Source organism: Danio aesculapii, chromosome 14 (assembly GCF_903798145.1).
Source record: "Danio aesculapii chromosome 14, fDanAes4.1, whole genome shotgun sequence".
NCBI lineage: Eukaryota > Metazoa > Chordata > Actinopteri > Cypriniformes > Danionidae > Danio > Danio aesculapii.
In genome coordinates this window covers 10,720,300-10,745,508 of record NC_079448.1, presented here as the reverse complement: position 1 = coordinate 10,745,508, position 25,209 = coordinate 10,720,300, and the positions used below count along the sequence as shown (strand labels likewise).

Genomic DNA, 25,209 nt, shown 5'->3' with positions numbered 1-25,209 from the left:
TACGAAAGAGAATTTATTACACGCCTTATTTACAATAATTATGATACATATACATAATCAAGTTTCCTTTTTACTGAAACAAACGTTTTAAATTGGAATCAGGCATCAATGGGGTTTTTCCACGTTTCTAACCACGGCAAGCTGTTCTTGGTCATGTTGTGGTATCATTTGTAGATTTATGTTCTTCCTTTATTTTCCTCATCTTCATCTGTTTCTTCCTCACTCTCACTGTAAAGAACAGTAGCACGATTGGTGTTCACAAACAGATCGCTGTCATCATCCTCAGATTCGCTGTCACCCTCCTCCTCCTCTTCTTTTCCTTCACGTCTTTCTTTCGGTGTCCCTTCGTTTCTCTCACCGGATGTGCGATCCTCCTGGAATCCTTCTGGCCTGTGTTCATTGTGAAAATGAAGTTTCTAAATGCACTTCAGCTATGCTTTCTCAAACAGATCTCTTGAGCACATGATAATCAAAATAACTGTTGTATCAATTTATGACTCAAAGATGCATCAAATATAAATGATATGTTCCTTTATCTAATAGATTATAAATAATGAATTAAATATAAACAGGGTAAAAATGTATACATTTAATTTTTTAAGTATTGAACAGGTCATTTTTTTCCTGGAAATAATATTTCTAAAGGAGCTGTTAACATGGAATTGAACCAGAGTTTGGTAATAAATAATAATAATACAAACATAACTTTTTTTTTGAAAAAATAGTTATGTGTAAGAACAATTGAATGACATACCATATACTTTATGGTAAAATGCTGAACTACTGAAACACATTTAATACTTTATATAAAAGGCTTTTTTGGTGATGACAGCTTAAAGACGCCTCTCATATGGAGAATGAAGTAACATGAATAGCACAGGTGTGAGTTTTTCACAGACTTCAACAGAGTGTAAAAATCTTGATGGTTCTGTGGGTCTCGTTTATCAAATCTGATCTTTAATTTGTATTTCATATTGGATTCAGGTCAGGTGATTGGCTGGGCCATTCCACAGCTTGATTTTTTTGAAAGCATTTGAGAGTTTTCTTGGCTGTGTTTTGGATCATTGTCTTGCTGAAATGTCCACCCTGGCTTAATCTTCATCATCCTGCTAATGTAAATGTTGGACTGAAGCAGATAATTATAATTAACATTGACGAAGGGCAGAGGGTTGCTGAAGAACTACTGAGAGATTTCAGCTGCTGTCTAGGCTGTCTTTCACTGCCTTTCTAAACCGCCCTTTCTTCATGTGTTCAACACTCTTCATGTTCAATTTCCCTGTTTCATTTCATTTTATCACACATAACTTAATTAGTAAACTTATTTGATTCGTTTTGTTTGCATATATGCATTTCTTTGGTTGTTACCAAAATCCAGTGAAAATTTCAAATCAACAGCACCTTTAGAAATAAGTTTTCAGAGAAAAATGGTGAAGTGTTCAATACTTATTTTCGCCGCTGAACATTTTTTTATCACTAAATTTCTCCCTTTTAATCCTGACCTACATCAATTTGTAAAGATTATTTATAATTATATAATATAATAATTATATTATGAAATTATTTTCAATTCACAACAACTTACCAGACACCAAGTTTCCTCAGGTGCTGAATATGGTCCCTGTAAAGTATGAAGCTAATTTCTCCTTTTACCTTCCCTCCTTCTTTAATGGGATCAACAATGACAAAGTCTCCTAACAAAGAGAAAAACGTAAAATAGAGGAAAAATGTAAACATTTTAATTTAAAAACAGATTTAAAACGATTTTTTTGTGTATGTGTTTGAGTAAAATCTTCAAATATCTTATTAATATATGGTTGACAACTTATCTTCCAAATTTAAAATTGAATTTGATATTCCAGAGCACACTTTTTTCAGAAAATATAAGTTACTCAGAATAACAAATGTTTCAATGTGTTATAATTGAAAATCAGAGTTATTCCACCAGATATTGATCTATTAACTACTTAAAATATAGGTATTTTTAATTCAAAAATGAATATGAACATGTATACATTTTTTTTATAGTTTTTTTTTAACTGTGCTAAATTAAAACATTTCTTATTTTGCGTTTGTAAGAAATGTCATATTTTTATAATATTCATTCTTTTTTTTTTTTGGCTTCGTCCCTTTATTAATCTGGGGTTGCTACAACAGAATGAACCGCCAACTTATCCAACATATGTTTTACGCAGCGGATGCCCTTCCAGCCACAACCCAACACTGGGAAACCCTCTTTCATACACACACACTCATACACAACGGCCAATTTAGCTTATTCAATTCACCTATAGCACATGTCTTTGGACTGTGGGGGAATTCAAAGCATTTTTGTAATATATAATGAATAAACTGATAAACTGAAAAAAACTGAAAATACTCCAACTATAAATTGTAAAGAAACTGATCATTTTTGAAGTGTTCACCAATTTTTTTTAATAGCTGCCTATCGGTGAAAAGTAAAACAAACATACCTCGTTTGATCCAGATGTTCTTGCGGAACTTAGTAGGCATACTGAGGAGAAAACGCTCACCACTGCCAGTCACAGCCTCATGGAGGTTATTGCCATTACTTCCCAAGACCTGTGATGTGAAAGAGGTGCACAATTATTACATATATAGTATAATAAGAGTTTCACAACACTTTTGCAGTACCCAAAAACTCCTGAAGTACCCTCATGATCTGCTGGTCTTCAGTTGGTGTGACATAATCCTCCAGAACTTCTTTGACTACGTGCTTGCGTTTGGTTGCCTTTGACATGGTGGATATATGCCTCTGAAAAATCTGTCACCTGAAAAAAAGCACATATGGGTAGAAAATGCTTTTGTAAAAAGCATTTTGTAAAACTTTTAAAGAAAAAGTGTACACTACCTGACAAAAGTCTTGTCACCCATCCAAGTTTTAGGAACAACAAATAATAACTTGACTTTTAGTTAATCATTTGGTATCAGAAGTGGCTTATATGAAAGGCAAAGGCCTCTAGATTACGCTTATGTTACCAAAATAAAATATGATCATACCTTACTTTTTAATTATTTAATTGGGACAGTAAGGTCTGACTTTGCTTAGACAATAGTCTTGTCACTTAACAGAAATAATGTATAGTATAGAATATAAAGTCATGGTGCAGTGGAGAAATAAAGTCATCTGGAATGGCAAAGAAAGGGTTCTTGCAGGACTCCCAGAGTTCATCAAGATTCTTTGGATTCATCTTCAATGCTTCCTCCTTCATTTTACCTCAGACATGCTCAATAATGTTCAAATCTGGTGACTGGGCTGGCCATTCCTGGAGCACCTTTACCTTCGTTGCTTTCAGGAACTTTGATTTGGAGGGTGAAGTATGAGGAGTGCTATCCTGCTGAAGAATTCGCCCTCTGCTGTGGTTTGTAATGTAATGGGCAGCCTAAATGTCTTGATACCTCAGGCTGTTGATGTTGCCATCCACTCTGCAGATCTCTCACACGGCCCCATACTGAATGTAACCCCAAACCATGACTTTTTCTTCAGCAAACTTGACTGATTTCTGCGAGAATCTTGGGTCCATGCGGGTTCCAATAGGTTTTCTGCAGTATTTGTGATGATTGTGATGCAGTTCAACAAATGATTCATCAGAAAAATCTACTTTCTGCCACTTTTCCAAATGATCAACTAGAAGTCAAGTTATTATTTGATGCTCTTACAACTGGGGTCGACGACAAGACATTTTTTAGGTAGTGCATGCAGTTTAAAGTTTGATGTATGAGAAAATGTAAGGAGAAATTAACTTTATCAATTATTTTAATGTTTTTTTTTACTTTCACTGAACTGTCCTGTTCAAATTTCCAATGGTGAGATGGCAAAAATTAAGAAAAACAACTCTTAATAATATCCAAATAGCATAAGAATGATTTATCTTCATTGTTGGACACATATTTATGCAGTGCTATTTACTTTATATCATTTTTTTCCCTCTATGACTTGTGGAACATTTTCAATAAATATGGGTGTCACACAAAGTACAACAAAATGCAACAATTTTAAAGTGGTTCCAAAAATGTTAAATATGTAAAACATCCTGAGACACAAACTTAACAGGTGCAAGTCATGGGCTTACATGAGTAACATGAGGTAAAGTCTAGAAGGGATACAGCTGCAGATACATCAATAAAGCATAATGTTTGTGACACCATTTAACAATAATTAATATTTTTATATTATTGTGAGAGTTGGGATTAAGGTTGGGGTATAGGTATATGTTAATAAAATACAATTTAATGGGTAATTTAATAAATAATATAAATAATTCTCATTAACTTTAAACCGCAGCTGTATCGTGCGTTATGCACATCAATATAGCAGCATTTTTTATGACACTGTCTTACAATAATTAATATTTTTACAGTACTGTGATGGTTGGATTTAGGGTTAGGGTAGGAATAGACGTTAATAAATCCAATTTATTTGGGTAATTTAATAGATAACATAAATAATACTTGGTACAACTTCTGTTTTTACAATACTGTGACGGTTGGGTTTAGGGTTGGGGTAGGCGTTAATAAAATAAAATTAATTGGAAATTTAATAAGTAATACAAATAATTCTCGTTAGCTTCTGGCCGCAGCCGTATCTGATCTAGCAACAACCCATCAATATGGGGTCTTTCAACTAATTAAAGTTTTTCCATGGAATTGCCCGATTTAAAATAAGCATATAGTGTCACACGACCATATGTTTGGTGACAAAATGTATCAACTTTCTTTGTTTTTAAAAATATATGGATTCAAAAATACATTTCCATTTCACTTGTTAAACTGGGGACATTCTAAAATGCTTAACGAGAAAAAAGCTTAACGTGGCTTAATGTACCTAAACATAAACCAGAGAAACCCAATTTATGTCAAATTTTTCTTGTAATTAGCCCCAACTACTGTAACAAGAATGAATCCTAATTCCATAGATAAAGTGAAAAACATCACATTAAGAGTTTCCTCCCCATTGAAGTCTATTATAAGGAAACAGCTTAACGTGGCTTAATGTACCTCAACAACAAATGGGGAAAATCAAGTTTCTTTCAAATTTTACATGTGATTAAGACTAACTTTGATTTTATGAACAGCCTTTTTAACATTTGGTTTTCCTCGGTTGTTGAAAAGTTATGTTAAGCCTTTCCTTATTCTAAACTTCAATGGGGAGAAAACGCTTAACGTGATATTGTTCACTTTATCTATGGAATTAGGGCCCGTTCTTTTAATAATAGTTAGTGTTAATAACAAGTAAAGTTTGACAGAATTTTGGGTTTCCCTGGTCAGTGTTAAGGTACGTTATGCCACGTTTCCTTAAAATGGACTTAAAACACATAACATGAAAATTTTCACTCACTAAAATTAGAGCTCATACTAAATTTGATAGAAATTTGATTTTTCCCGCGTGTTGTTAAGGTACATTAAGCCACTTTAAGCTTTTTCATTATAATAGAGGGGAGTATAATAAATGGGGAGTAAACGCTTAACGTGATGTTTTTCACTTTATCTATGGAATTAGGAGTCATTCTTTTTACAGTAGTTGGGGTTAATTACAAGTCAAATCTGACAGAAATTTGGGTTTTTCTGGTTAATGTTTAGGTACATTAAGCCACGTTAAGCGTTTTTCACGTTAAGCGTTTTGGAATGTCCCTAAAACTGAGGTATTTATGAATGATTTTACAATTTCTAATAAATTTCTAAGAGTTTATAAAATAGATTATTGAACTATGGTTGTGGTATGTAATGAATGTAATAACACCGGAGGTTTTATCAATTTACATTTTAAACGATGACTAAATGACAATTCTTGTCATGTTTGACAAGTTTAATGTGGAAAATGGCATGTGGACTGTCAAGAATAAACACATTTTTACTATATGACAGCAATGCGTATCAACACACAACGAACAAACCACTTCTTGTCAGTCACTATGTTGTATAATATAAAGTGAACCTATGTTAGACCAAATATATATTATAATACAGAATGCGACAGGATTATATATTCTAAAAGCAAGTAACCTGACACGAACATGTAATAATTCTGTTCACAACATCAAAGCATGCTGTAGGAACATGTGGCCTTCATGTTGTGTGCGTCTGTGGACAAATAAAATAAAAGCCTTCGATGTCTGGGTTTATTTTTACTGGAAAATATACGATTTTCAGTAGTCACTTACCTAGAAAATGTATATTCAACCCTGGATGTACGCTGTGTTTATTTACTAATGGCATCGAGATATATTGCGAGCGCTTACTGGAGTGTTCTTCACTAAAGCGTGAAGCTGAAAGAGACGGGGCAACCGAATCTGAAACTACATAATAGAAGCCACGCCAACAGTTTTGAGGACGAGAGACTGGTTTGCAGCAGGTGACAAAATCACGATCTATTCATAATTATTTATTTATTATAATAGGATAATACTAGTACTACTACTAGTACTACTGCTACTACTAATAATAATAATAATAGATAAACGTTTACATGCCAAGCCCTTATTTTGAAAACATATTTCACTCCACGTTTAACAACAGCAAATCAACAGCAAACCAGAATGGTAGACGTTTTTTATGAAATGTAATGAGATAAACAAGACAGGCTTGAAGTTTTTATAGTTATAAGTCGCAATAAAGGCCGCATTTTTCGTTTGGATAGTGTGAATAATAAATATGTGGAGGCTGAAAACTATCCATCACAAAGCAAGTGCATCTGCCAGTGATTTGGAGGAGTTTAAACGCAAGAGAAGAGAATTTGAGAAAGGTGTTGATGTTTGTTTTACTATTATATAACAATTCTATATGATTATTATAACCCTGCCATCTCTCGATTTGGTTTATATGTGATATTTTAACCCTCATATCTTTATCTTTTATATGTGTTTAAACTTAGCCAATAATAAAGCATTTTATTTACATATTCATGTATTCATAGCTCTTAGACAGGCTCGGAAAGATAGACAGCTGATCAGTAAGAGACTCCTGCAGAATGATGCTGAGGAAGAAGAGAAGGAGGAGGAAGTGTCTATGGAAACAGGCTTTACTTCTCTGTCATCTGAACAGGTCAGTCTCTAAAGGGAAACAAATAGTTTATTTTTATCATAAAGAATATAGCTTATGTGTTGTATGTGTGGCATTAGGTGAAAGAGATGATACGTGGAGTCCAGATGGGCGGTGAGGAGAAAGCAGCTCATCTGGCATCTCTAAGAAAAGCACTAAGAAACCCAGAGACTCAACTTGCTTTCATTAAGTATGACTACAAATCAACCAGACTACAAATCAACTATTAGGAGCAAATACCAGTGAATAAACTGTAAAAAAGCAACTGCATTAAGAAAACAAATTGTATATATAATAGAAAATAAATATAGTTTTAGTTTTATGTATATGCACGCTAGGGGTGTTCGCTTCCTGGGTTTTTGGAGTCGACTCCGATTCTCGACTCCAAACTTTGGAGTCTGTGGAATCAACTCCTGAATCGACTCCATTCACTTAGGATAGCATAAGGATTAAACATGCTCTATCATATCACGCTTTTACACAATGCTACAACTTTACATTTGGCAGTTCTTCTCTGGTCAGACAAACCAGCAGTTTAAATCATCTGCAGCCAAAATAAAATAGTTATCAGCCTACATTTGTTAACAGCATATTTTAATAGTCTATTAGACTATTTTTGGTATTTTAGATTATTTTATATAATTGTCGTATTTTAAAAGTTAAAACATCAATTTATTATCGCAATGTTTAATGACAAGATGTGCAGCATTTCATTAACAAAGAAAAAAAAACTATTGAGCCTACAAACAACGTTTTAAAAAATCATAAAATAGTCTAAATATCTTCTTAATATAAATGTTTGATACTTGAATACTAGGCCTACCGAGTAATGAGATAATCTTGAGTAGCGGACGGGCATGCAAGGCATGACCCAAATCTGCGGTTGTTCATGTCTTTTTTTTAACGGCAACAGACGCTCCGATCAATAAACAAAATAGCTAGATTTTCAATTTGATTTAATGACCAGTTAAATATTAACCCACATTATTGAAATGTTTAATTTAAATAATTCATGCATTAACAAACCTAAAAGAAAAAAAGAAAAGCAGCGTGACTGAAACATGCCTCAAAACATATCATATTGCTCTCTATAGTAAATGTGATTTTTTTTAAGCGTACTTTTAAATAGCATATTACTGTACTTTAAAATATCACTGTTTGTTTTGTGCAATTTGTTCATTGATTCGATCAGCTTATGTTAATGAGATCTCATACGCTAGAAGAAAAGGAGTCAGACCTGTTTTGGAACACTTATAGCCTTGGCTATATTTTTATTTAAATATCCTCTTTTTGAAACTAATTTAATTTGGTATTATTTTTTGTAATTAACTACAAAATAAACAAGAAGAATGAATTAGGTGAAAAAAGTGCATGCGTTCAGGGCCAAAACAAAACTACGACACATTGTCAGATTTTGGCTACTTTTGTCATCATGATTAGTGTTTATTTATTTATTTGTGAAATTGGCATGGGTTAAATAAAAACTTTACTTGAGCATTTAGTAGCAGCCAATAACATAACATCATAATTTTAGCAGTGCTAATGTACGACGTTGATATGCAAATAGTATCCGATCCACTCCAAATTCACACACATATACTGTATTTCATTTATAACACAGCAACCTCGACATTGCATGCAGATGTTCTTTAAAACCAAAACACAAAAAGGTTTGCCTAAAAGGAATTTGAAAGTGAAAGCAAACTTCATCATGCAGCACTATTTATAATAGCCTAGAAGGCTCGTCGTTGCGAAGTTCAAAAGCAAAAGTGTAAAACTTGTTAACATGCATTCAAAGCGGGCGCCTTCGGTGTTCATCGTGCTCGAGAATGAGCATAATAACTAGACCAAAAATGCTTCATTCAGGAGGGTTTAAAAAAAAGACTCTACTCTAGGAGTCCATTCCTATCCTGAAGTCGATTCCGGAACTGGGTCCATTGAGAGTCGAGGAATTGACTCTTTTTGAGTCGACTACCCATCCCTAATGCACGCTTTTATTTTTAAAGATCTCTCTTGCTTTCCAAGACTTTATGCATTTGATCAAATTTACAGAAAAAAATACAAAAACAAAAAACTTGAAAGAACAGCTAATTTAAAATAACTTTTTTCTATTGCCACAAAAAGTTTAAGCAAACTATTTTCAAAAATAATAATAATCATTCATAATAATCTTCGTAATATAATGTGAAAATAAATAAATTTAAATACAAAACAGTTCTTCGAGTAATACAATTTTACTACTTTTCTGTTTGAGTGAATTTTGAGAATTATATTTTTTGATCAATTAATTCAGCCTCCATGAGAATAAGAAAAGGTTATATGATATATGAAGACTGATTTTAAATCTTTTATCTATTTGTCAGCAAGATGCTTTTGATCATTTAAATATATAAACATTTAGTATATGATGACTTCCTTCGTATATTCCCATTGAAATTATAATAGATCATAATGAATATGTTGTTTAACTGTTTACAAAAGTCATTTCAAACATTAAAACAGACATATAATATGCTTTATACGTCTAACAATAGCAATTTATGTGTCCTTAACTCAATACATGTATTTAAAGCAAAATAAAATCATTTTCAATTCTGTTTTAAATGTATAATTAAATACTTATTTGTCAGCCATGTATACTGTTCTTTCTGCAACATTGTGTGTGTTTTTGTTCAGATCAGAGAACAGCATGCACATGTTGATCGGGCAGCTCAGTGCTCATAATGCTCAGTGTCAGTTGGAAGCGGCTCGCTGTCTCCACCAGCTGTCCCACTCTTCTCATCCCAGTGTTGGTCAGGCCTGTGTGCCAGCCGGCCCGTACCTACTCACCTACCTCTCCAGCCAAAGCACACAACTAACGGTTAGCGCTTCATGCCATGAAAAACACAAATAGCAGTTAGCGCCATACCGGCTGAAGGATTGATTACATGAAGAATCTTTTGTATTACAAGTTTTCTAAAATGCTAAAAGGAATAGTTCAACCAAAACTGAAAATGTATTCACTATTTACTCTACCCCAAGTGGTTTTAAACCTTTATGTATTTCTTTATTCTATTAAACATTAAAGAAGATATTTTGGAGAAAGCTGGAAACCTGTAACCATTAACTTCCATAGTAGGAAAAACAATTACTATTGAATTAAATGGTTACAGGTTTCTGGATTACTTCAAAATATCTTTGTTTGTGTTGAACAGAAACTCAGAAAAGTTTAGAAAAGTAAAGGGTGAGTAAACAATGACAGAATTTTCAGTTTTGGGTGATCCATTCCTTTAAATATGCAAATTTGATGAAATATGCATTCATTTGCATACCACAAAAAATCTGAACTTTTGAATAGATCAGGTTTAAATTTCTTTTCTTTTTTATTAACACATTAGAGTCAAATGTTTTTACAGAGATTTTTTAATCTCTTTTTTATGACTCCATGATTCAGAAAATATGTAAAGATCCAGATTAAAAATACATTTTCACATTTGTTTGTTAAATAAAATGTGTATAATCAGGCAAGTAATATATGGACAGATGCCTCTGTAAACCCCTTCAGAATGCAGATATGACTAAAGCTGATATATTATCATAATACACAAAAAAAAAAAAAAAATTTAAAAAAAAACAGCCTTTAAAAAATGTGCATTGGAATTTAAATCTGCTGGCACAGATTGATGAAGTGCAACAAAAGAAAGACTTAGGCCCTGCTTACACTAATACATTTTAGTTTGAAAACGCATAAGTTTTGCTACGGTTACGCCGTCCACACTACGCCAGAGTTTTCGAGTGCCGAAAACGTAGCTTTTTGAAAACGCTGAAGAGGCCATTTTCATTTGAAAACGCTGCTGCTTAGTGTTAGTGTGGATGGAGGAAAACGGAGACATCTGAAAACGGAGGTGGGGCTGCAGACATTCACCTATCTGATTAGGGCTTTTTCCCCAATATTAAGTAGCCTACACAAAGTTCAGTCTTGCATCTTCTCCTTGTAAGTTCAGACTTCGAAAGTTTGATATGGAAAACAAACTCTCGAGGACACATCAAGTAAATCAAAGGGATCAGGGTACTTTATACCGTCATTCACATCACCATGGCTGTATTGTTTCACTTTTTTAGCAATAAAATGAAAACATGATATAAGGAGCTGCCTATTTTGATATTAGCAACTTAACAGACACCAAAACTGTTGAGGTGTCCTGTAGCTCCATATTTATATATACAGTCACTGTATGCATAGGCTATTTATAACAAAACGGAGCGTATAACATAACTGCCTCCTTTCATTTTCATTGAAAGTACGAAACATTCCCTCTCTTTTGCTGAATATCAGTTTTAATAATCAATAATAGCCATTATAAAAGTATAAAGTACAATAAGTTTATACATTATAGGAAATAAAGGCAAGCAATCAGTCAAATGTGCAGAATCAGTGTGCGCGGTTAAATTAATTCATATATTATCTTATCTTTGCACTCAGCCAAAACGTGTTACCTGAGAACAAGTAATTCAAAAAGTCTGGGAATATGTCGTTGGATAGAGAATAAGTTGAATTAAATATCACGTTTAACAAATATACTGAGGTTAGATTCAGAGATAGATCCCTGATGAACAGTCCGACGTGCACAACTCTCCTCTTGGTAGATGACTGCCTGGAGCTCAGATGTCCACATACGCTGCATCGCATGCCAGAGTGTGTGTGGTCACGTGATGTGCGTTTTCAACGGTGTACTGTGGATGGAAAGTTGTTCAGAAAAATTTGGGTGAAACGCCTGTGTGTGCGCAGATAGTTTTCATTCTAAAACGCCGTTTTAAAACTAAAAAGTAATAGCGTAAACAGGGCCTTAAAAGTTTCATAAAATGCTTTGAACATAATTTTCAACTAAAAAGACAGGGTGAGGCAGAGTAGCTCCTGCCCATAAAAAACAGCCAATAGCAATTCGTTTTTATCTCAGTTCTCCCATTGAGAAAGGTTTATCTCAAGCACATATAACAATAGCCTCTTGAAAGGGCGGGGCATGTCAGATACTAGAGAGCATTCGATTGGTCCGAAGAGATAAATATGAAGTGACATCAAAAAAAATCTTTTTAGGTGAAAGTGACAAACTGCAAGCTTTGGATGTTTATATCTCCTAAATTCGAATTTTGTCACCGTTTTGAAGCATACCAGCTTATAGATAACCTTAAGACGAACATACTGATGTTAACATCTAAAAAACTTTATTTTGATTTTACGGACTTTAAAAGTTTATTATTTTTTTCTTCTTTTTTTGTTACTGTCAGAGAGATGTGATCAATCTTTCCTCATCAGTTTGTGTCTTTTGTCTTTTCCTTTAGGAAGTTTGTTTATACACTCTGGGAAATCTGTGTCCTGACAACGCTGTGGTTAGAGAGAAGCTTCTAGCTCAGGGAATAGTTTCTGCATTAGCAAACTGCATTCATGTAAGCTCATTTAAAGTTTTTTCTAGTAGCAATCTATCATGTACTCTTATTGATTATAATTTCCATGACTCTCTATCACAAGTCTAAGAATACATATATTTTCCCTCCCGCCAATTTCTGTTTAATGGAATGAATATTTTTTACACATTTCTAAACCCAATAGTTTTAATAACTATCGCATTTCTTTTATCTTTTCCATGATGACAGTACATAATATTTTACTAGATATTTTTCAAGATACTAGCATTCAGCTTAAAGTGACATTTAAAGGCTTAATTAGGTTAATTAGGTTAACTAGGCAAGTAAGGGTAATTAGGCAAATCAATGTATAACAGTATTTTGTTCTGTTTTGACTATTAAAAAAATATTGCTTAAGAGGTTTAATAATATTGACCCTAAAATGTTTTTTTATTAAACTGCTTTTATCCTAGCCAAAAAAACAAAACAAATAAGACTTTCTCCAGAAGAAAAAAATATTATCAGAAATACTGTCAAAAAGTCATGAAAAAAATAACTGGAGGTCTAATAATTGTGACTTCAACTGTGTCTGTATATATTATACAGCATATCTGAATTCATTTTAACAAAAATATTTGCCAATAAATTTCATCCTAAATTAAAAGTAATTATATGTTTTAACCTACTGTACGAAAGACAGGGTGTCTGTGGGGTCTTAAATATCAAAAACAAAATTTTAATCTTAAATTCACTGAAATATTGTGTTGTATGTCTTAAATACATTTGAACAGGTCTTAATTTTCCTCTGTCCAAGTAAAGCCAACATAGCCAATCGGGCTGATATAACTTGGGAAATATTTAAACAAGAATTGAAATTTTAATAGAAAAGCAAATTTTAGTAAATGTTTTTGTTTTGTTTTGTTTTGTTTTGTTTTGTTTTGTTTTGTTTTGTTTTGTTTTGTTTTGTTTTGTTTGTTTTTTTTTTGTTTTGTTTTGTTTTGTTTTATGGGTTATTTAGGAGTTAATTTTATGATTTAAACCAACACCAACAATCACCAACAATCCATCTTGATAAAATCAGGGAACGAAAATTAAAAACAGTTACAGTTCCTCATAATCATAACAGAGCAATTTATCACCTTACGTTATCTTCCATTCATACAAAAACTATTTACAGAAGTAAGGATGAGTAGACATAATATTTATAAATAAACATGAAACTTAAGGTTTTATGACATGCAGTATGTTATAAATGCAGTAGGTTGAATAGAAGTTATACTCAGTCAATTTGGACCAAAAGCCAACAAATATATATTTAGATTATTTATGTAATTGCTTCAACAATAAATTTTGTGAAACAATGTTAAACTTGTCATTAAAAAGAAAAAAATAAATAAATAAAATGGTCTTAAAAGGGTCTTTAAAAGCCTTAAATTTAACTTGATGAAACCTGCAGTAACCCAGAATAAAGAGTTTCAGGGAGAATAAACTTTAATGGAGCACATCCATTCCTCTCACATATTGATTTTGTGTCTATTGTTGTTTAGTATTGTTCTAATTATTCTCAATTATTGTAAAAAATGTTTGTCATATTTTAGACTAAATAATGTTTCTTACTGTCATTTGTTATAAATGTTATTATTATAATGCCAACAATTACAGTTAATCGTTATGAATAACATAATCCAGTTCATTCAAACTAAAACTATAATGTATAATTTTTTTGCTAATTGAAATAAATGTTTAAACTAACAGAAAAGAATAAATTAAAGTCTATTTTATTTCACATAGTTGCCAAGGAAATGTAACAATAAAATAACTATAAATAAACTAAAAACATAATATAGTCTTTTTTTAAATATAAATTTATTAAAATGCATGGCATTTCTGTGTGGAGTTTGCATGTTCTCCCCGTGTTTGCTCCGGTTTCCCCCACAAGTCCAAAAACATGCGCTATAGGTGAATTGGGTAGGCTAAATTGTCCATAGTGTATGTGTGTGAATGATTGTGTATTGATGTTTCCAAGTGATGGGTTGCAGCTGGAAGGGCATCTGCTGCATAATGGTTCATTCCGCTGTGGCGACCCCGGATTAATAAAGGGACTAAGCCGAAAAGAAAAATGAATGAATGAATGAATGAAAATGCATTACAAGAAATGTATTTTATTCCAATTTCATTTGTACCTGTATTTTATTAAAGTAATGAGATTTGGAGAGGGATTCTTTTTATTAAATATGAATGTTAATGTCCCAATAACAGTGCATTTTCTTTATTTACACAAAAAAGTTTTATTTAGGATAAAATGTGTCCTGAAAATGTTCTTTATCTAAGCGATCTTGAGGTAGCATCATTGTTTCTCTGTTCTAGAATCAGAGGTATAATCTGGCAGTGGTGGAGGCGTTCGGCTTCACTTTATCCCAGCTTCTACAGGCCAAAGACGCAACAGAAAAAATCATCCCGTAAGTGACCACAGCTTATTCAATAACATATCTAAAATATATGCAACAAATTATCGCACTAAAATTGCTGCAGTCTGTTATAAGTAGTTGATACCTATGACATTATTTCTCACTATGTTCACCGTATATTTAAAACTTCAGAGCGGTCATGGCTTCAGGAATAGTCCCTCATGTGATCTCAGCGTTGACTCCGGATCCTGAGTTTGGATTCGGTCCAGCCATTGAGTGCTCGTGGTGTCTGCACTATTTAGTCAGCAGGTGTGGCCTCTTCTCTTCTCGCTCACACCACAACAATGATGGAATGGAGGACTGTTTAAAACCTGTTTCGTGGCAGTCCTTTCAGATGATGTCAGTTCTGCTTTAACCCTCCTGTTGTCTTAAAATTTAGTACATTGTTTTCCTTTGGATCAAAAATATCCCGCATTTACTAAACCACTAATAAGCCCATAAAGCCCAATAGTATCTGGATGCAGACTTGGATTTACAAGGTGAGACTGCATATCTCAGAGATGCAATGTCAGACTGCAACTAAATTTAAATTTAATCCTCAAATCTATTTGCATAAAGAAACAACCTCATCTTCATTACAAACCCTGGGATTGTAAAGATTTTCTCTCATATCAGTGTGGAGTTTATCATCAATGTATAATCAGTGGGCTACACTTGTTTTTTTTAAAAAAAGTATCTGCATAAGTGTAAAATGGTTTCAGCTAGACAGTATTCATAAAAGTTAATGCAGTAGATTCTTTATGTGTTTCTGTGTGTTTGGGAGGTGTGTGTGTGTGTGTGTTGGAGTGTGCCTATGTGTTTGCCAGTAGTTTTTGTGGTGTAAAAATGTTTTTCTTTCTGGCGGGTCAAAATTGACACAAAGGATAACCTTATTGTGTAGCCTTCATGAAAATATTAAAATAGACAATCTTTTAACTTTAGGAAAAAAATAAGCAAATTTCAAGATGTGTTGTTTGTGTTTTGTTTGGGTCATTTTAGAAAAATTCACCAAATTTCACGATTTTTGTTAACGGTTTTGTTTGTTGTTATGTTATCTTTTGTGCGTTATGGTTCATAAAATGGCGCACGGGTCATTATTGACACGTAAATCAATAGGAAAGTTAACCTCTGTGTGGAACTAAGAGTACATCCGTCGGGAAAATAGAAAATGATTAATTTTTCTCTATGTTGGAGTCAGAAAAAAAGTCACCAAATTTCACTATTTTTTGTTTATGTAAGCTGGTTGGCTGGTTTTAGCTGGGTGACCAGCCTGGCTTTGAAGAGGTTTTGGCCATTTCCAGGCTAGTTTCAGACATTTCCAGCCTGGTCTTAGCTGGTCAGGCTGGGAAATGACCAGCTAAAACCAGCTTGACCAGGTTAAGATGGACAGCTGGTTTTGGCTGGTCTTCCAGCCTGGCTTGGCTGGTCAAGCCAATAGTATCTGGATGCAAGCTGAGATTGCATCATTCAGTGATGCAATGTCAGACACAATGCACTCAAATGGAGCGAGTGACGTCACGGTGAGGGGTAGGGTTAGGGGTGGGGTTAGGTGAGCCCATTAAAAAGCATTGAATGCAGCCGCACCAGGTCTGCATCCAGACCCCTCTCGGTCAAGCTGGTTTTAGCTAGTCATCTCCCAACCTGACCAGCTAAAACCAGGCTGGAAATGGCCAAACCCCCTCTAAAACCAGGCTGGTCCACCAGCTAAAACCAGCTAACCAGCTTAGGCTGGTTTAAGAAATTTTTTCAGCTGGGATGTTTCTTTTCTGCTGTTGAAATGATGCACGGATCATTTTTGACACATAGGTCAACAGGAGGGTTAACCTCTGTGTGGAACAAAAATGTTGACAAATGATTTAATATTTGACGTGATGTGTTTTACAGCAGTCTGGATAACTCTATGCTGATTGCTCATGGCGCCCTCTCACACTGCACTGCTGTTTTGATCGCACTAGGAGGCGCTGTTGCACAAGGAAACTTACAGGATGGATTGGAACTGGTAAATCGCCACAGCAAAGCATTTATGGTTTAAAAAAATTACTAACTTCATGTACATATATATATAATGTATACTTACTGCAGATATTAGTTATAAAGAGAGTAATACGGAGATCTACGGGTTTGCAAAATGTAAACAGAGTCTATCCATTTAGCAAAGCTTCTGTAATGCATTGATTTGGGAATTTCATTCATTTACTAAGTGATGGCTGGCATTACATTGTTATAGAGCTCTGATATTCACCTGTATTTTGATCTCAAAATTACACAATTTATTAAAATTGCACAATTTGCACAATTCATTAGCAATATATGCTGTATTTGTGTTGTTTCTACTGTAAAGTGAAGCCAAATGCCTCCACTGCCAGATCATGCCTCTGATTTTAGAGCAGAAAAGGAATGTTGCTTTCTCAAGATTACAAGAACAGGTTGTATTTCATTCCAAATAAAAAATAATACAAAACGTTTTTGCTTAAATAGAGAAACCGCACAATTATAGGACATTGACATTCATTTCCATGACAAGAATCCCTCCCCAAATCTCATTACTGTTATAGAATATGTTTTTAAATGAGAATAGTTATTGAGTAAAATAGCAGGGGGCAATTGTAGTATTTTTTTAAGTTTAAATAACTTAAAATGTGTTTTCATTTTAATTGTAACATTTAGGAAATTTTGTTGTATTTTTAGCAAATGCCTACTTTATTATTTTTTTTATCTATTTTATTAACTTTTATTTCTATAATGCTTTGAATCGCAACATGGACATATTCAACATATCAGGCAATATGTATCTCTCTCTCTCTCTCTCTCTCTCTCTCTCTATATATATATGAAATATCAATATATATATATGAAAAACGAGTGATACTTTCCAAATCTATGATTATCAAAACTGTAATTTTCTCTTTTTAGGGTCATTCTCACAACACTTGTGTGAAAATTCACACAAATCAGCAGTTTCTGAAGTATTCAACTTTGAATATCCATTTAATCTATAACCATTTAATTGAATTTAAAGTCACTTAACATTTTTCCCCATTCCAATGCTCAGGTTAGATATGTGATCCTGGTCAGAAATTAATGAGCAGTAATGCACTAATAATGAGCAGTTTAACAGGCGTGCCAATAAAGTATGTGCATATTCAAGTGAAACCAGTGGGTAATTAAAGGGTGTCCTTCAATCTAGGATGTTGTTTGACCTTATTATGTCACTAAAAAGGAAGGGAAGTTATTTTGGTTAAAGATGATCTTGACACATGATTTAAAATGTAAGTAAATAAATAAGTATATGGATAAATCATTTAGAACACAAAAAAATTTAATCAGTACAAATAAAAGAATTGTCAATTTTAATTTACTCTTTAGCTGCATTATTAAAAATGAGCTAATCCTAAATGACACGTTTGCAGCATTTGTTAATGTTAAAGGGTCACGAAACACCAAAACATATTTTTGAGATATTGACAGTCATATATATGTCCCATGTTGTAAAAAAAACACTATTAGCACAGTTTTTGTGTTGTTTTGAGCAAATTCGTTCTTCCGGATTGAAAAGAAATTTTGAAGCTGCGTCACAGTGATCATCATTGTGTACATTTCAGCATGGATATTGGATGTGTTTACCAGCTAGTACAAAGTGATGTCATTGAGTTTTCAGCATTATTTCATTTCTACATGTACTAATACTTTATTTAAATACAAAGTTACCATTAATGCACAATGAACTAACATGTACAGTGTTTTCTTTATTAACTAATACAGGTAATTGAATAGTCAATTATATTGCTCGTAATTTTCTTGTGTTAAACATTGTTATTAGTGTCTAAGAAAAATCACCCGTGTTACTCTGGAAGCTGACTCTAGGTTTTTTCTGTGCAGCTCATCTGGCCTCTTCTCCGTTGTCTTGGTAACCTGCTGGCTAGTGGAGGTGATGTCATACCAGAGGACACGCGTCTCCTGGCGGCACTGTGTGTCTTCAGTCAGATTTACCTTCACCTTCACCCTGCTCTGTCCAGTGAGAGCCTGTGGACACTCAACAACCTCACCGGTGAGCTGGACATCAGCATCACATTTATCTCCATGTCTGGTGAAGGCATAGTTCAGCCAAAGCTGAAAATTCTAACTCTTTACTTGTTAAAAAAATGTTTGACTATATTTCTTCTGAAAAGAAGATATTTTGAAGAAAGCTGGAAACCTGTAACCATTGACTTCCATAGTATTTTAGGTTTTTACTATTGAAGTTAATGGCTACAAGTTTTCAGCTTTCTTCAAAATATCTTCTTTTGTTTTCAACAGAAAAGAAACTCATAAATGTGTGGCGGGTGAGTACATTTTCATTCTTGGATGAACTATGCCCTTAACTAAGCAGTAGGAAATAAAAGAAGCTGTTGTTTTATTAGAGAAAATGGCATGATCAAGATTATGACTGTGATTTTATTCATTTATTTTTTCAGCTGGTTCAAGTGGGTTTTGTTCTGGGCTGCTGCTTCTAAATATGGTTTCCATATTGATCCAATTTCTGTCTTTCTCTGGAGGAATTAACTCAATGGTGAGCAACGTGTATGTGTGCACGTGCGCATGCACACACACACACACACACCTACATGCACACACACATATATACATATATACAGTCCAGTTGAAGTCAGAATTATTAACCCCCCTGTTTATTTTTTCCCCAAAATTTTTTCCAACACATTTCTAAACATAATAGTTTTAATAACTCATTTCTAATAACTGATTTATTTTATCTTTGCCATGATGACAGTAAATAATATTTGACTAGATATTTTTCAAGACACTTCTATAAAGCTTAAAGTGATATTTAAAGGCTTAACTAGGGTAATTAGGTTAACTAGGCAGGTTAGGGTAATTAGGCAAGTTATTGTATAACAATGGTTTGTTCTGTAGATTATCGAAAAAATATTTAGCTTAAAGGGGCTAATAATATTGACCTTAAAATGTTTTTTTAAAAATTAAAAACTGCTTTTATTCTAGCCAAAATAAAACAAATAAGACTTTCTCTAGAGGAAATAATATTATCAGACATGCTGTGAAAATGTATAATCTTGCTCTGTTAAACGTCATTTGGGAAATATTTAAAAAAAAAGAAAAAAAATCAAGAGGGGATAATAATTTTGACTTCAACTATATATATATATATATATATATATATATATATATATATATATATATATATATATATATATATATATATATATATATATATATATATATATATATATATATATATATATATATATATATATGCTGCCTGACATAAGTCTTGTCGTCAATCCCAGTTGATCCCAGAGAGAGAGGGAGAGAGAGTACAGTTAGTGGTATAGAGTACAGTTAGTGGTATATTCTATACTGGACATTATTTCTGTTAAGTGACAAGACTTTTGTCTAAGCAAAGTCAGACCTTACTGTCCTAATTAAATAATTAAAAATCAAAGCATGATCATATTTTATTTTGTTAACTTAAGTGTAATCTAGAGGCCTTTGCTTTTCATATGAGCCACTTCTGATACCAAATGATCTACTAAAAGTCAAATGTTATTTGTTGTTCCTGAAACTTAGATAGGCGACAAGACTTTTGTCAGGTAATATATAAAGTTGAAGGCAAAATGATTAGACCTCCTGTGAAATTTTAACTCTAAAATTTTGAAAATATACCAAATGCTGTTTAAAGGAGAGATTTTGTTGACACATTTTTAAACATGATAGTTTTATTAATTTATTTTGTCTTTGCCAAGATGATGGGACATCATTGTTTACTAGTTATTATGCAGGATATTAGTATTTAGCTTAAAGTGCAATTTAAAGGCTTAACTAGGTTAATTAGGTTAACTAGGCAAGTTAGATCAATTCGGCAAGTCACTGGACAGCAGTGGTTTGTTCTGTAGACAATTAAAAATATATATATATATTTTAAAGAGTCTAATAATATTGACTTTAAAAAACTTTTTACTAAATTTATTCTAGCCAAGCTAAAATTGTTAAAAACTGTTAAACATCACTTCAGAAATATTTGAAAAAGAACTTAAATTTCACAAGAGGCCTAATAATTAAAGTTAAAGTTTCACAAGTCAAAAAAAAATTCATAAGAAATATTTATAAAGAGTTATAACGAGAATAACTTTTATTTCAGAACAGTTACAAAGAGAATAATTAAGAGTTATGAAGAGTTATTGTTGCGGCGACGCAGTAGGTAGTGCTGTCGCCTCACAGCAGGAAGGTCGCTGGTTCGAGCCTCGGCTGGGTCAGTTGGCGTTTCTGTGTGGAGTTTGCATGTTCTCCCTGCTTTCGCGTGGGTTTCCTCTGGGTGCTCTGGTTTCCCCCACTGTCCAAAGACATGCAGTACAGGTGAATCGGGTTGGGTAGGCTAAATTGTCCGTAGTGTATGTGTGTGTGAATGAGTGTGTATGTGTTTCCCAGTGATGGGTAGCAGCTGGAAGGGCATTTGCTGCATAAAACAAATGCTGGATAAGTTGACGGTTCATTCCGCTGTGATGACCCCAGATTAATAAAGGGACTAAGCCGAAAAGAAAATGAATGAATGTAAGAGTTAATGTTCTCAAAATCTAATTAAAAGTTATAAAGAGAATAAATGGCATTTTAGAACATATTTATGAAGTATGTAATTGTACGTTACTACAAAAATGAAAATTCTGTCATCATTTACCCCTTTACTTGTTTCAAACCTTTATGAGTTTCTGTATTCTGTACAACACAAAATAAGATATTTTGAAAAATGCTGAAAACCGGTAACCATTGACTTCCATAACATTTGTTTTTCCTACTATTGAAGTCAATGGTTACTGTTGTTCAGTCTTCAAAATATCTTCCTTTGTGTTCAACAGAAAAGAGAAACTCATTAAGGATTGGAAAAACTTGAGGGTAATTAAATAGTGATTGAATTTTCATTTTTGACTGAACTATCCCTTTAAATTAATATTGAACTGATGAGCATACGACTTATGTATTTTTTATGTTGTTGAAAGAAGATTAAATATACAGTATATACAGATATTGAATAATTTTCAAATTCCCTGTCAGCACCGTTAGCTGCTGTTTTAATAACTACATTATTTAAATAATATCTCCCCGCTGAGACAGTTGTCCTGTTATTCTTCTGTAATTCAGTCACAACTTGTACATTTTGATAACAGACACACCTAGATTTCAGTTCTCACACAGTCATTTTTGTGTGTGTAAGGCATTGAGAGTTTTAGGTAATATCGCCCATCACGGACCAGAATACTGTGTTGGTTTGACACAAGCGGGGCTGCTCAGCGCTCTCTGTGCCACACTCAAGATGGCCGACCCAGAGGTGGTCACCCTCAGTCTGGAAGTGCTGTACATGCTGGTATCCAGCAGCCCACAGGTCAGAAACACCAAATAAAGTAGGAACCTTTTATCAAATAAACACTGTTAGTAAGGTAGAGGTAAAAATGGGCCAAAAAAGTTTTTAATTTCTTTATTGCATTATTATTGCTACAGTTTTTATGTTCAGCACTTTGTCTTGTGCTTTATAAATAATTTTAATATTGTTGTTAAATCACATTTAGCATTTATCTCTGTATTAAAAGTCAAACGTTGAATTCCTTCTTGGAACAGGGAGTTGAAGAGTTCAAGAGGTTAAATGGCGTTCCTCTGCTAGAAGCAATTCAGTATAACAATGAAGGAGAGCAACGTGTCAGAGCGGCTTATATACTCGATCACCACTTCCCTTCTTTCTCTGAGGTCAGTTTTGCATTTACCTGCTAATAGAGTACAACATGTGAGAAATCATTATCAATATTTTCATTCTTTGTTTTTCCCCCTTTTTTTAAGGTGGAGAGCCTGTAATCATAACATGGGGTTCTAATGACAAATTGCAAAGATTTTACTGACATTTCATTAAGATTTTTTTGTATCTACAGTATTCATGAATTGTGATTTTCATTAGTGAGCAGTGAATAAATGATAGTTTTGCTTATGTGAGGCATGAATTTTCTGCTAGCTGATGATCTCATTGGCCTATGGATGAAGAGAACAGTATGGTCTTAAATGCATGTAATTTTTTTATACTCTCACTGTACACCATGGGCATATAATACTTACTTCAGAACTGCCTTAAAGGGATAGTTCATCTAAAAATACAAACTTCCTATTTACATGACTCGCTCTCAAGTAGTTCCAAACAAATAAGTTTCTTTCTTCTTTTAAAAACAAAAGAGGTTTTGACGAATGTTGGAAACTGGCAACTATTGACTTTCATAGTAGGAAAAACAAGTACTATGGAGGTCAATGGTTGCCCATTTCCAACATTTTTCTAACATTTTTCTTCTGTATTTAACAAAAGAAAGAAACTCAAATAGGTTTGTGACCACTGAAGGGTTGCGAATTAATGAGAATGAGAAATTTCCGTTTATGGGCGAACTATCCCTTAGTCTTTGTGCCATACATTTCAGATTCTCTGGGCAATTGAATCATGTTTAGATGGTTCTAGATAAATATAAAAAATGTCAAATATAATAAAATAAAAAATGTCCTCCATACCATTACACCACCAGCAGCGCCTTAAAGGAACACTCCACTTGTTTTGAAAAAAAAAAGCTCATTTTAAAACCTCCCTTGAGTTAAACACATGCTTTTTACCCATTTTTTAATCCATTCAACTGATCACTGGGTCTGATAGAAGCACTTTTAGCTTAGCTTAGCATAAATCATTGAATCGGATTAGACCGTTAGCGTCTCACTCAAAAAAATCAAAAAAGTTTTTAGAATTTATCTATTTAAAGCTAGACTCTTCTGTAATTGCATCGTGTACTAAGACTAACAGAAATAGAAACGTTGCTATTCTAGGTCAATATGGGAAGGAACTTTAGTCTCATTCCGGTGTAATGATATTTGCCATACCATGGCTGCATCAGGCACAATTATATTACACAGCATGCCTACTGTAGCTCACATTCCCTGTGCACACAGGTGGTCACATAGGAATTTACCTAGATGGGGACTATTTTCAGGCACTTCTGCAATGTGTGTTCCTTTAACCATACGTGCAAGACAAGGTGGATGCTTTCATGTTGTTTACGCCAAATTTTCCATCTGAAAGCTGCAGCAGAAACTGGAGCTCATCCAACCAGGCAATATCTTCCAGTCTTCTATTTTATAATTTTGGTGAGTCTGTGTGAATTACCTGTTTCTGTTCTCAGGAGTGCCACTGGTGTGCTCTTCTGCTGTAACTCATCTGCTTCAAGGTTTGATGTGTTGTGTTTTCAGAGTTGCTCTTCTGCAAACCTTGGTTGTATTTCAGTTGCTGCTTTTCTATCAGCTGAACTAGTCTGGTCATTCTCCTTTGACCACTTTGTTACCAACAAGGTGTTTTCACCCATTATTTGGATTAAATCCTAGAGATGATTGTTTATGAAAACCACAGTAAATCAGCAGTTTCTGAAATACTCAGACCTTCCAACCGGCCACGTTCAAAGTCATTTACTGTAAACCACCTTTTCCGCCATTTTATGCCCAGTTTGAACTTCGGCAGATCTTCTGGAAAACATCAACATCTCTGAATGCACTGAGTTGCTGCCATGTTATTGGTTGATTGGATATTTTAGTTAACGAACAGATTACAATTAAAAGTGGCCAGTTAGTATAACCTAATGTAATTTTGCCATATGTTCAACATTCAGGGTGTTCAGTATTTGAAATAAATACTGAAAGTTACCTCACCACTTCTCACTATTATGCTAGTAAAAATATGTTTATCATTTTAGAAACATTTGACAAGCAAATAAAGTTTCATGACAGAGACAAAAATATATATTGGCTGTATTTTATTTTTAGATTTTTTTACTATTGGTTTTAATTATATTTTTATCTCTGCATGTAAAATGCTTATATTGTCTTTGTGAAAATTAACCGTTTTTGCTACACTAAACCATAGTTAAAGCATGATATTTGTCGTAAATTGTAGTTAAACAAATAGTCAGTAGTACAACAATATTTTTTAACCATAACTTTACTATAATAAAACCATGTTTTTTTTCTCATTTTTGTTAGGGGGTTGAATCTTACATAAAAAATACTATAGTAATTTGTAGAAAATATAGTACTTTTAAACCATACTATAGTAAAGCACTAGCGTTAAATTTGCAAAACTACAACAGCATATTGTAGCATTAACTAAATAGTGATAAACTGTAATAAATGCAGTAGTAGGTTCATATACTTTAGTTTTTACTCATATCAATATGCATTGTTTTAGAAAAATGTGTACAGTAATGGGTAAATTGTATTAGTTGTATAACCACAATAACTATAGAACAAC

The 25,209-nt window shown here is 33.4% G+C and overlaps 2 protein-coding genes across 3 annotated transcripts; one reads left to right on the top strand and one right to left on the bottom strand.

Moving 5' to 3' along the window:
- eif1ad (eukaryotic translation initiation factor 1A domain containing) lies at window positions 1–6,292 on the bottom strand. Its single transcript, XM_056472659.1, has 5 exons — window positions 6,180–6,292; window positions 2,672–2,789; window positions 2,472–2,580; window positions 1,583–1,691; window positions 1–390 (listed from the first exon to the last, which is right to left on the bottom strand). The coding sequence occupies exons 2-5, from the start codon at window positions 2,756–2,758 to the stop codon at window positions 177–179; spliced, it is 519 nt and encodes a 172-aa protein (XP_056328634.1). The 5' UTR covers window positions 2,759–2,789; window positions 6,180–6,292; the 3' UTR covers window positions 1–176.
- A 242-nt stretch (window positions 6,293–6,534) lies between these two features.
- On the top strand, window positions 6,535–22,869 carry tmco6 (transmembrane and coiled-coil domains 6). Of its 2 annotated transcripts, XM_056472959.1 has the most exons (13): window positions 6,535–6,760; window positions 6,932–7,059; window positions 7,137–7,246; window positions 9,733–9,916; window positions 12,376–12,480; window positions 14,806–14,897; window positions 15,039–15,155; window positions 16,770–16,884; window positions 18,765–18,933; window positions 19,340–19,434; window positions 22,108–22,275; window positions 22,509–22,634; window positions 22,725–22,869. In XM_056472959.1, exons 1-13 carry the CDS (start codon window positions 6,670–6,672, stop codon window positions 22,737–22,739), a joined length of 1,515 nt encoding a protein of 504 aa, XP_056328934.1. In that variant the 5' UTR covers window positions 6,535–6,669; the 3' UTR covers window positions 22,740–22,869. The 2 variants fall into 2 exon arrangements, with proteins under 2 accessions (XP_056328934.1, XP_056328935.1); XM_056472960.1 differs by lacking the exon at window positions 22,108–22,275.
- Window positions 22,870–25,209: the final 2,340 nt, after the last annotated feature.